General features: G+C 41.0%; 1 protein-coding gene across 1 annotated transcript in view; it reads right to left on the minus strand.

The window, feature by feature from the left end:
* Positions 1-2,479: 2,479 nt before the first annotated feature.
* The window catches only part of LOC137461502 (protein sidekick-1-like), a gene marked incomplete at both ends in the record, with an annotated part of 29,273 nt that continues 18,406 nt past the window's right edge, over positions 2,480-13,346 (minus strand). The window contains 3 exons of the mRNA XM_068171221.1: positions 2,480-2,661; positions 6,444-6,584; positions 7,605-7,752. Coding sequence (XP_068027322.1) covers positions 2,480-2,661; positions 6,444-6,584; positions 7,605-7,752 — 471 coding nt within the window. The remainder of the gene's footprint in view (positions 2,662-6,443; positions 6,585-7,604; positions 7,753-13,346) is intronic.

Consider the following 13,346-nt stretch of genomic DNA (forward strand, 5'->3'; position numbering starts at 1 on the left):
TTCCCCTACAAGTTTAGCTCTTTCAGCATCTTGTGAGTTTGGTTGGATTCTAGAAGGTGGTGATTTTCGAGGAGCTTTGAGTACCTGATTAGTTATCAGTGGCTAAAGCAATGCCAGAGGACTAATAAGGGATTAATAGACTAGGTTCTGGTATAAATCCACTGCTTTTAAGGCCGGTCAATATTCCCTATGACAAAGATGCCAATGTGCTGATCTGCTCCTGCCAATGGGTTGATCTGCTCCCAGTGCTCATTTCCTGCCAGGCTTTGACTGCATAGCACACTTGATTAATATGAGGTGTTCCAGGTATTTTTCATCTGCAGACAGACAGGTTCTTGCCAGCATAGCTCACATCATTTAATGCATGTCAGAATAGAGGCAGTGGTGGTGGTAGTAGGAGAGGGGGATGGATGGGAGTGTATGTCTTTGACATTTATCTCTGCTCATATTAAAATCAGAATGTGATTTACAAGGCAGTTTTACACGTGGTTTTTTCTTACTCCTGCTGGTTTGGTTTAAGAAGGGCATTCCAGAGCAAGAAACAGCTATTGGCTTCTCCTGTCATTTACCAGCTACAAGATAAAGGAGCAGAGTTTCGGACAGCAGCACCTTACAGATGGAGTCTTGACATTAATCCAGTTTCAAATGATATTGATATCAACCAGCCTCTCTTTTCAAATCTAGATGCTAAAAGGCTTCAAACTCTTTTTTTTTTGGAGCAGACTGTATGCCTTAGGTGATTTGCACAGAAACCCAGCATGGCATTCATTGGAGACAGCAGCATCCGTGAAGCAGTTATTTACGGCTATTATTAAATATTGATGTAAATATAAACAAGAAACATCCCATTTTCCTTCTGTGTCTACCTATGGAGCATTTAGGAGCTACACAAAGACAAACAGGCCACTGCAGGTTGTCCTGCAGTCTGAACACTCTTGCTGATTAATATGAACGCAGGACTGACTACACTTAATTTATAACAGAGGATTTATATCCGTATACACAGCAACAGACAGACAATCAATAAAGCATGATAATAACAGCACATAATATCAAGGGAAATTAGAGTCAGTTGCAAAGTTTAAGAGAAAGAGTGTGATGTCCAAACCTGAGCCTTAATAGATGGAAGGTTAAGGTGCTATGATAGCTTAAAATCTGCTAACAAACAGAGTAATGAATTAGAAGCATATTCACGAGAGGGATTCAAATCCTGTGTGCAAAGCAATTCTCAGCAGAGATCTGGTCTTTAGTGGGATACAAAACATTAATCCTAGCTGCAAGGAGAAGACTTTAAGGAAAACATTTCAAGGCCTGTGATAAATATTTCTAGAAAGGGGTTGAGTGTGTCTAGACTCCTCTAAACTATGAGAGTTTTACATGCCCTAAGACAAAACAGCAAGAGCTTCCTTCTTTAATTGTTGTGGTTAATTAGTGTTGCCTATGAATAATCTTTTCTTAAAGAGCTCCCTTACACCTCAAACTGTATCTAATCATGTTATAATGTACTCCTAGCAACAATTCACAAACAACTACATATTCTTCACTGATTGTAAATTAACTGATGCACTGTAAATCCAAAAGGTTTTAAAATACTTTAGTTGTTTTAAGATCAATGAAGTAGAGACCATGCACTGTCCAGTGCTCAGAATCCAGCACAACCCTGCAATTATGGGAGCATATGAAAGCTTTAAGGGCCTGGTACTTAATTATCCTACAGATTTTTATACCAATCTCGAGGTGTAAACATGCCTTACACTGGTTGTAAAAAGTAATTACATATCCTTTTGTTGATGTAATTTATGCTCTGCTTAAAGCACTTACCAGAAAGGTGTGGAGGAGCTGTAGCATGAAAATCAGGGGTTTAAAGATCATTTTATCTTCCTCTTTGCAAATACCTGCACCATTCCTGAAAGGCTACAAAACACTCTTTCTCCAGGGGCTGTATTTCTCTCCCTACAGCTTCCTTACAATTTATTCCATGTTTCTAAAACAAGGTGTTGAGTGATTATCAGAATGAGTGCAGCTGGTTTTCCTCAGCTTTTGCCTCCTATATTGCATATGCAGCATGTTACCTATCCTGACCACGATAAACCCAATTCCCTGCCATACTCGCCTGGTCTCTCCCAGCAGAGTAACCTCAGCCCTTGCCTGTCACACCTCCTATAAATCCATTCCACAGGACTCCAGCTCTCTTCAGCATTTCTATTTATTACTTATGATGCAGCTGACTCTGCCCTGCAAGTGTGGCAACGTGCCATCACGAGGGTCAACACAAACGGATCATTTTTGAATTCACTCCGAGCTTTTTTTTTACAGCAGAGACAGCAGCAGAAGCTTGGCTCATCTCTGCTTGGGCATTTGGAATTTGTAGGTGCTACCTACCCCAAGCTGTCTGTCAAATTTGACTGCAATGACCATTCATTTTACAAGTTGTTAGGTGCTATAAGTTATAAAGGACCTCTTGGTCCGATTTGCTTACCTCCCTGCAAAGTGTATTCTATCACAGGTCTGCTGAACGCTCCCAGCCCGGCTCCGTTGTACGATGCCACCTGGATTTCATACTGGGTCCAAATGATCAGGTCTTTCACTAAGCAGTAGTTAATATCTGCACTGGTGATGTTCTTATACTGATACTCCCCAGGGAGGCCAGCCAGGCGATACCTGCCATATGGGAAGAAAAAAATTGCTGGTTAATTAGATGGTATCAATTAGAGCAAGTATCCTGACTAGCAAAATCGCTTCCCTTTGTGAAGGGGCAACACGCAAACTTCTATACAGAATTATGCAATGAATAATGGAAAACAATCAGGAAGAGCAGACTAACTCCTGATAAGACCATATCGTGTTTGACTGCTGTAGTATTTATAATCTGATCTAACCAAGATTACATGCTCAGGGCTAAACAAAATGAGCATTTTATCCTGTTTTATGGTTGCAGAAAAATCACAGCTTTTTAAATGTGGCTTCTCTGGTAAAAGCTGTGATGCAGTAGAAAAAATAGCCCAGATGTGATTTTTATCAGGGTGCTGCTGTAAATCAGCTTGAGAATTTTTTTAGCCCCCACCCCTTCTCCTCTGCAATCTGAAAAGGAAGAGCTCAGAGGGCTCTGACCTTCTAGAGCCTCATCTCTGCATTCCACCAGGATTTACTTCACAGAATGATTAAAGTAAGGACAGAATACAGCTGGAGACTGAAGGACTGGACAAGCACTGGAATTCCAGGAGAAGGGCTGTACTCAATTCAGACAAGTGGTAAACATCCTGAGAAACTTTCTGCTGAGACATGGGAAGCTGAAACACTGGAAGCTATTTCCCCACCTAAAGACTGTATTGCAGAAAACAGAGCACCTTTGATGTGTCTTTTTAAGGCCAAGAAACTATGGAGAAGTTTTTAAATCACAGTAAACAAACAAATCTTGCAAATCTGCGAAGAACATTGTTTGGTTTCTTTCCTTCAGGGAAATGGTGCAATGGGTGCTTACAATATGCTAATTCACACAAAAATTCAGAGGCCAAGGAAGGGGCACAAGGTGTTGCTGTTCCATGAAAAAGATAAACATGGAAAGATTTGTACTTTTATTCACCACATAGCTTTAATGCACTCTTACTCATCTTCTGTTTCACAGCAATCATCAGAGGTTTATTGGCACAGAACAATTTCTTTGACATCTTAGAGCCTGATTTTAAATTCAACTAAGTTAAATTGGGCCAATTTTTATGACTAGGCAACTTTGTGTGTTTTCAGCTAGAGGTTTTGTTCTGAAGTCTTCCTATAAAGAGATCAGTTCTTAATCACTGACAGCCCCTCTGTTTTCTGCTGAGGAGCTGCATGCCTGGCCATATTTTGCCATGCTTTATATTTGTAATGCTACACTGGTGTGATTCCCTTTATGAAATACAAATATCAGCCCTCAGTTGTGTTTATTGAATGTCTTCATCTTTTTTTCTACTTTATGCAACATCTAACTTTTCCTTTTCTCTCCTTGGAAGGCTGTATGAATAGAATAGAATAGAATTAACCAGGTTGGAAGAGACCTTTGAGATCATCGTGTCCAACCCATCATCCAGCACTATCTAATCAGCTAAACCATGGCACCCAGCACCCCATCCAGTCTCTTCTTAAACACCTCCAGTGATGGTGACTCCACCACCTCCCATTCCAATGACCAATCACTCTCTCTATGAAGAATTTCTTCCTAACATCCAGCCTAAAAGTTCCCTGGTGCAGCCTGAGACTGTATCCTCTTGTTCTGGCGCTGGTTGCCTGGGAGAAGAGACCAGCCCCCACCTGTCTTCATGCAGCAACATTCTAGCACCTAGCAGACAAGGTGTAGAGTGCTCCTGTGTCTTCACCTACTCTGCTGTTGGCATGGCAGTCCTCTAAATACAATTCTGCCAGTGAGAAAAAGGGCAGAGGAAAGAGGCCAGATCAGAAATGTCATGTCTTCATGATTTTTCTCACTGTGGACTTTGATGTATACTCCATATGACTTGTGCTGTGCACCTTCACTTCTAAAGATCAGGTGTTCCACCAGTTTAGTGTCTTACATGGCTTGAACACTGCATCTCTGGGATGGGGTTTATCTTGTTTTACCCTAATCCTACAGAAATCAGTGCAGAAAGACATTTCTACAGTGCACACTGCTGTAACCACACACTTTCACATGGAAGTACTGCCTGGTTTGTCACCTGGGACAGTTGTGCTTTTATATGATAGTTTTAAATTCCTATTAAATAAATGGTCTCTCTGCTCTGCACTCAAGACAAAGGATCTAGGCATCAAAAATGTTCACAGGTTGAGCAGAATGAATATGATCACTCCCTATTAAAATGGAAAGAGATGTTACAGTGAGGACAGGGATCAATTACCTTGATAGACATAATAGAAAAGACTTTGGTTAAATATCATTGAAAATGCTATATGGAGAAAACAGAGCAGATGGCCAGAAGTAGGAGAATATGGGATTGCTTTCAAAGAGCTTAATGCTGAGACTGGGCAAGACTCATTGGGACTATCTCAGGAATCAATACTATCATCAAGTAGAGCAGCCTGAAGGAAAGAATTGTACCAGCAACACTTGTACACTGTGCAAACAGATATCCAAGTTTCGTGACAAGATTCTAGCTATAGACAGAAGTTAAAGAACCTTTTCCCACCTGTCACTGATGACTGGCACAGCTTTCAAGCTGAGTCCAGCCCTTAAAACTGCAGGCACTTGCACAAGTGGCTCACCACCACAATAGGCTCTGTGCAGGTGACAGGGAGATTAACAGACTTCAACTCTGCCTGCAGAGAGAAGTAACTTTCCAGCACTATTTTGGGAGCTCACCAACACTCTTAACATCACAAAAGCATTTCCATCCATGCCAGCAAAAGTAGGAGCACAGCATGAACAGGATGTTGGCATTTAAACTGTAGCATTTTGTTATCTTTTAACAGGTCTGGAGGACATTGTATTAAAAATGTCAGCAGCCTGCCTACAATAGGCTGTAGCCATCACTTGGAAATATGTCAGTAGTGGGAGTTTCCCACAAAAAACTCCAATTTAGATAATGTGTCTCTTACTAAAGGTGCAGCCCTAACTGGTTGCTAGCACTGCAGGAGACATAAGGTGCCAAATGAGCAACTAAGCAGTAGCTGAATTGGGTAGGAGTGAATAACTGAGGCCCAAAAAAACACAGAAGGAAAATGCTCTGCAAAGGCTGTCAGTGTGACAACACCCTCCCCAACACAACAAATCCTGGGTAAGCAGCGAGATTGGAAGTATTCACAACTCCCAGTTACCTGCCTGAACTTGTTTCTCATTTAACAATACAGATGGGGCTGAAACAATCCTAACTTGACTGATTTTCAAGACAGACCGAGGTCTGCCATGAAGCATCTGACCTGTCACTCCCTCTCTCCATTTTGTTTGGCACAAAACTGAAGTTTATTGATTCTGTTCTTGCTCTTCCACAGTGCAGGAGCCCTGTTGTGTTTTTGATAAATTTAATTAACCTTTCTAGCAGGAAGCTGAGATTGTAATAAACAAATACACATCTGCAATGCATAGCCTGCACTGTACCAATGTCCCATGTGAACACTTTGAGTATTTGGTGCTTCACCTCACTTTGAACAGGGGAAAAAAGGTATCTGAATGCTGTCTTGATAGGGAGCTAGTCCTCTAAGGCAGTCTACTCAGAGGAGCTATCAGACATCCCAGCTCACTGACACTCTTGTACAGCCAGGCTAGAATTTAAGTGCCTGCACCCTCATGACCTCTTGAACAGAGGTGTTTCCTCATCTGTAATAAATCAGGGCAGCCAAAGCATTTATAAATAATAACTAATATATCCCATGGAATGAGGTGTAGTTTTTAATAGACTCTTAAGTCACAGCATTTTGAATTGCCTCATGCAAACATGGATCTATCTCCAGACTTTCCAGGTTAGGAAATTATTTACCTTAGGATGTACCCATGAAGAACTCCATTATGTTCACTCTCAGGAGGAGGCTGCCACTGGACCATGATAGACTGATTGGTCCTCCCACTGGCCACTATGTTTTTAGGTGGAGCACTGGGGGGCTCCTCAGGTAGCATCAACCTAAGTACAAAAGAATGTGATGGAGGTGTTGAAATCAATTATAAGTAACATTTCTATTTCATGTATCCAGTCTGTGTTAACCAGTTTCTTTTATCAGAGTCTGATAACTAGAAAGAAATATAACACTGATCAAACTGCTGAAGACATGCATGGAATAGTTACAACAAATCAACATAATAGGAAATCAGTTAAGCAAGCAACAAGACAGACAGCTGAGGTAACCTTATTCTGAATCACCCAGGCTGCTACAACTCTTTAAAAAGATTATAAGCCTGAATGAGTTAGAGCTCAGGTCCAGGGTCTGTGACTCCTTCCAAATTGTTTCTTTCATCTCTTTCAATATTTTTCATATCAAACTCCTACATTTTGAAAAAGCCATTTAGAGTTCAGCTGTTCTGCAATTCAAGCTCACAGCAAGCTTTGGTTCACAGAAGAAGGGGGCTGCATTTGAAGCTAAATATGATGAAGCCATCCTTCTGTGTCGCATCTGGGTGAATTCCAGGAGCGACACTGCAATGATTGGGCAAATGCTGCTCTCCTTCCTGGGCTAACTGCTGTGGCTTCACAGTATCACAGTATCACCAAGGTTGGAAGAGACCTCGAGGATCATCGAGTCCAACCTGTCACCACAGACCTCATGACTAGACCGTGGCACCAAGTGCCACATCCAATCTCCTCTTGAACACCTCGAGGGATGGTGACTCCACCACCTCCCTGGGCTTAGCACAAGACCAAAAAAAATATATTTACAAGATTCTGCTCAAGTGATACTCTGAAAATATGAGGGCATCTATTCCACCCTGTGCTGATAACCTGCATCGCCTAATTGCCATTGTCACCAATTACTGATAGCTGCAGAGTACTCTTCAGAGGTCTGGGTGATGTGAACCTCTCCTTTCCCCAGTTACCATGCAAAAGATAACTTGATTTTTATCCATTCACAAACCATCACCAGGTTTATTTCCTCAAAAGAATCCTAAGTTATGGTACTTTTAGTGCAGACATTTGTTTTCACTGTACCTGCTGGTCTCAGAGCTGTACTGGCCCTTTCCCACCTGGTTAACCGCACACACCCTAAACTGGTAGGTTCGGGCTGGAGTTAGTCCGCTCACAGTGACGCCGGTCATCTTGGGGTCAAGATTTGATAGGTGAACCTTCCAGGGAGAATCTGTTGGAATAATTCACATGTGGGGGGAAAGGAGAAAAAAAAAAAAGGAAAGAAAGAAAAGGGGGGGAACGAGGGAAAGAAAAGGGGGGAACAGGGGAAAGAAAAGGGGGGAACAGGGGAAAGAAAAGGGGGGAACAGGGGAAAGAAAAGGGGGGAACGAGGGAAAGAAAAGGGGAAAGAAAAGGGGAAAGAAAAGGGGAAAGAAAAGGGGAAAGAAAAGGGGAAAGAAAAGGGGAAAGAAAAGGGGAAAAAAAGAAAGAAAAGGGGAAAAAAAGAAAGAAAAGGGGAAAAAAAGAAAGAAAAGGGGAAAAAAAGAAAGAAAAGGGGAAAAAAAGAAAGAAAAGGGGAAAAAAGAAAGAAAGAAGGGGGAAAAGAAAAGAAAAAAGGGGGAAAATAAGAAAAGGGGAAAAAAGAAAGAAAAGGGGAAAAAAAAGAAAAGGGGAAAAAGAAAGAAAGGAAAGGGAAAAAAGAAAGAAAAGGGGGGAAAAAAGAAAGAAAAGGGGGAAAAAAGAAAGAAAAGGGGAAAAAAGAAAGAAAAGGGGGAAAAAAGAAAGAAAAGGGGAGGAAGAAAAGAGAAGGAAAGAAAAGGGGGAAAGAAAAGAAAGAAAAGGGGGAAAAAAGAAAGAAAAGGGGGGGAAGGGAAAAAAGAAGAAGGGGGAAAAGAAGAAAAGAAAGAAAGAAGGGGGAAAAAAGAAAGAAAAGGGGGGAAAGAAAAAGAAAGAAAGAAAGGGGAAAAAAGAAAGAAAAGGGGGAAAAAAAGAAAGAAAAGGGGGAAAAAAGAAAGAAAAGGGGAAAAAAGAAAGAAAAGGGGAAAAAGAAAGAAAAGAAGAAGGGGAAAAAGAAAGAAAAGGGGAAAAAGAAAGAAGGGGAAGAAAAAGAAAGAAAAGGGGGAAAAAAAGAAAGAAAAGGGGAGAAAAAAAGAAAGAAAAGGGAAGAAAGAAAAGAAAGAAAGGAGGGGGAAAAGAAAGAAAAGAGAAAAGGGGGAAGGGAAAAAAGAAAGAAAAGGGGGGAAGGGGAAAAGAAAGAAAAGGGGAAAAGGAAGAAAAGGAAAGAAAGGGGAAAAAAGAAAGAAAAGGGGAAGGAAAAAGAAAGAAAGGAGAAGAGGGAAGAAAAAAGAAAGAAAAGGGGGGAAAAAAAGAAAGAAAAGGGGAGAAAGGAGAAAGAAAGGGGAAAAAAAGAAAGAAAAGGGGAAAAAAGAAAGAAAAGGGGAAAAAAGAAAGAAAAGGGGGAAAAGGGGAAAAAAGAAAGAAAAGGGGAAAAAAGAAAGAAAAGGGGAAAAAAGAAAGAAAAGGGGAAAAAAGAAAGAAAAGGGGAAAAAAGAAAGAAAAGGGGAAAAAAAAGAAAAGGGGAAAAAAGAAAGAAAAGGGGAAAAAAGAAAGAAAAGGGGAAAAAAGAAAGAAAAGGGGAAAAAAGAAAGAAAAGGGGGAGAAAAAAGAAAGAAAAGGGGAAAAAACAAAGAAAAGGGGAAAAAACAAAGAAAAGGGGAAAAAACAAAGAAAAGGGGAAAAAACAAAGAAAAGGGGAAAAAACAAAGAAAAGGGGAAAAAACAAAGAAAAGGGGAAAAAAACAAAGAAAAGGGGAAAAAACAAAGAAAAGGGGAAAAAAGAGAAAGAAAAGGGGGAAAAAAAAGATGAAAATACTTGTTAAAAGCCCTACAGAAGTGAGAAAATGCCTCTGACTGCTCAGAGCTCTTTGTGCTTGTTTTCCTCAGAGGAACTTTGGGAAGAAGTTTCTTTTCAGCAGCAGAAACCTTGCTGTCAGCCCACACGGCTCTGCAGATTGCACGTTTGTCTACTGGAAAGTGATGCGGCACATGTCACGGCATAATAAATAAAAACTATATTCATTAACATTTTAATAAAAGAGGAAACAAGCATGATAAAGACAGATGGGCTGTGTATTTCACAACCCATCTGTTTGGCAGGCCATTACAGCACCACACCCATGAGTGGCTCTGGTGGAAGGACTGTAATGAAATTCACAGTCAGTTTGGAATATCTTCCTACCCAGCTTGCAAGCAGGTGTAGAAACGTGACTCTCTCTGCCAAATCAGTCCTTTGCTGTAAGACCTGAGAGAGCTTCTGCTGCCTATTCTCTACATGTCTGCAATTTTATTTATTTATTTATTTTTTTTCCTAGAGGTAATATATGGCATTGGGTCTAATAATTTTCTAGGAAGATTGGCTGGTATAAACAGCCTTGGCAACCCCATAAACCCCTCATTGTCAGCTCACACACTTGACACGCCAAGCTCCTCCGATGCCCAAATTACATTTTCAACTTTTCAAAGAGATCAGAAATGAACCATGCTGAAAATTAAATATCCTGACTTCTTTTCTTCAGAGCCTGGTGTCACATATTCTTCCCGAAGTCGTGATTGAAATAGTCAGGGAGAGGTGACATTTGGTCTGCGTTATAACAGCGCAGCGATGGAATCAGCCAGTTTAAAGATTTGCTCAGTTTTTAAGTAATACCAGCTGTTTTCATGCTCCCTGCTCAAAATTACCAACACTTCTGGAAATTACTGAGGAGCTAGCTGTAGATTTTGGCAATCTATCTGTGCACGTTGCTCATCAGAAGTGCATTGCAGCTCCTGGCAGGTCACCTAGACGTCTGCCTGAAAATGAAGATGAGATGTCCCAAACGTGGAAGGCTGCTAAACTTCACACCAAGATGCAAACCACTAATTTAGTGCTTTTCTGGCAGATTCCTTAGCACGTTTAAGTCCTCTAGGGTGTGATGCCAGTTGGGCTATAAACACTGCATCTTCAAATTACTCAAAATGCATTTATTCCAATAACAGTTTTCCCAGAACAGAGACTTTTTTAAACAGGAAAACTGACACAGCAGAACACTGGGAATGCTGGAGAGGGACATTTGCACAGCAGTTAAGTTCTGTCCTCGCCAGTTGTTGATGATTTAGCAACAGGCACTTCAGCTGCAAAATCTTGATGTCAATTCATCTTAGCTGAATGTTGGACTTCTTTTAGAAAGATCTTAGAGGCAGCACATCTATGCTACCTAGAGGAGCACTGGTTAGGAGTTGTTTTTTTTTCCTCCCTAGTTCTTTTTGAATTTTATCAAGTTTCTCTTGAGACTTCTGAAACAACTCTTTGCCCTGTTACAGCCAGAATACACAAAAACAAATCAAGGTAACACAAAGTTAAGGTATAGGCGACTTAGAATGTTACCTGAAGCAGCTTCCTGAGGAAAATGGAAGAGCAGACACCAACAAGAGAGTGAAATATCTTTGGATGAGCTACTTGGGTAGTGGTCCATTTCCTAGAGCATTTAACTTGTTTGCTGCTAGTGTAAACACCACCTGAGAGTGCTTAACCCAACCAGCTCAATGTAGTGAGCAGTTTGATTCAACAACAGGGCCTATTAATCTCTTCAGCACCTTGGGGCTTTGCTCTGTTTATATGCTGCATCTGTAGAATACTTTATTTATTCTTTTTCCTCTCCTGGTAGAAGATAAAAGATCTGGCAGGAAGAGAGATTAAACTGAAAACTAATATAAACGAAGCCTATTCATCTCCTGGGCACTCGCATGCGTAAGGGAAAGTGGTTTGGGGAGGAGCAGTGGATACAGAGAGTGTGTGCAAGAGTATCTTGAAAATTTAAATGTCAAGTCTTTTTTTTTTGACAATCAATAAGCTAAACATTTGAAAAAGGCTGTTCTCCATCTTTAAATACACAACAAAATCCAGAATTGTCCAGAAGCTTGGTGCAGGAAGTAGCAATTCCGGCGCCGAAAAGGTGCCCTCAGATTTTCAACACTGACTCTTCTCCTGCAGGGCTGAGTGTCGCTTGCCTGTCCCAGGAAGCCTGGAGAAGCTCCATGGTGACAAAAGACTTGCCAGGTCAAACTATTAAATAAGTCTCTGTTAGATTGAAGAGACTGTGCTAATCCTTCACTTAACTTAAGCTGCCTAGGATGTACTGTGGGCTTTGCTCGCTTGCTCTGGCACTGTAATTGCTACTGTCTGAAAAATGCCCATGTTTAGCTGCCTATCGTCTTAAGGACATTGGGTATTTTGAATTAACTCTGATTGCTTCTCCAAGTTAATTTATTGGAAATGAGCAATCTTGTGGGCTAGTTTACAATGTGATTTGAAGGGGTGTGGGAGGGGGGTGTTAGAAACTACTTTTGATCTACCATAAATTTTTCAATGCATGCTTAATAAATGTTGGTTACTCACAAAGAGGCCTTTCTTCTATAGCTCCCTACCTGCCTTACAATTCATGCATTAATTGGAAGTTTCTCAAAAGCCATTTATAATTTCATCTTGAAGATTAGATCTATTGCAGAAAGATGACTTTTGCAGGTTTTGAGTACATTTCCATCTCCTTCCCTCTCCAGGGCTTTTTGCATAGACAGTAATATTGGAATTGGCAGTATTGCTGGAGTTTACCAAACTCATCTGTCAAATCTTCATGACAAGATGATGCTGCAAAAAGTTCAAATAAAAATTAAATGGTTCATCCTTTGTTTGGTAGGACTTTGACATGGTCTACCAGTGGCCCGAGACAAAGTTATCTTTGAACACCATCATATATAAACCTGAGTCACAATCATAATGAACAACATAGTTCTGCTTTGCCTTTTGCAAAGATTTATCGATGTATTCAATTTTCATTGGGCTGCCCAGGGAGATCTCCCTGGAGATCTTCAAGAAAAGACTGGATGAGGCACTTAGTGCCATGGTCTACTTGATTGGATAGGGCTGGGTGATAGGTTGGGCTGGATGATCTTGGAAGTCTCTTCCAACCTGGCTGATTCTATGATTCTATGCTTTTCAGATGACCTTTTATCATCTTCTCATTGGCACGATGTGTTATATCATTGCATCATACAGCACAGGTATCCCAGAACACAATAGAACAAAAAAAAAAGGGCTTTTATCTTCATTGTACTCAGCAGAATTTTTCAAGTATTAATTAATTTCTTCAGTTAAAAGAATATTCAGAAGGCTTTTGTGATTAATCATAGAATCAACAAGGGTGGAAAAGACCTCAGAGATCATCAAGTCCAACCTAATACCTAACATCCCATGGTAACTAAACCATGGCTTCAAGCACCATGTCCAATCCTTTTTTTTTAACACCTCCAGGGATGGTGACTCCACCACCTCCCTGGGCAGCACATTCCAATGGCCCACTACTCTTTCTGTGAAGAACTTTCTCCTCACCTCAAGCCTAAATTTCCCCTGGTGTAGCTTGAGACTATGTCCTCTTGTTCTGGTGCTGGTTGCCTGGGAGAAGAGACCAACCCCCACCTGGCTACAACCTCCCTTCAGGTAGTTGTAGACAGCCGTAAGGTCTCCCCTGAGCCTCCTCTTCTCCAGGCTAAACAGCCCCAGCTCCCTCAGCCTCCTCTCAAAGGGCTTTGTTCTTGAGACTTCTCATGATCTTGGAAGCGAAAGCAGTTTGGAATAAAATAAGGATGTGCCCCTCTAACTCAGAATCACAGGAACATTCAGGTTGCAAAAAACCCCTCAGGACCACCAAGTCCAAGCAGTAACCCTACTCTGCAAGGATCACCCCTAAACCACATCCCCAAGCACCACATCCAAACGACCCTTAAACACAT

The sequence above is a fragment of the Melanerpes formicivorus genome, unplaced genomic scaffold (genome assembly GCF_026170545.1).
Source record: "Melanerpes formicivorus ecotype bairdi unplaced genomic scaffold, bMelFor1.0.p_v2 SCAF_2449, whole genome shotgun sequence".
Classification (NCBI taxonomy): domain Eukaryota; kingdom Metazoa; phylum Chordata; class Aves; order Piciformes; family Picidae; genus Melanerpes; species Melanerpes formicivorus.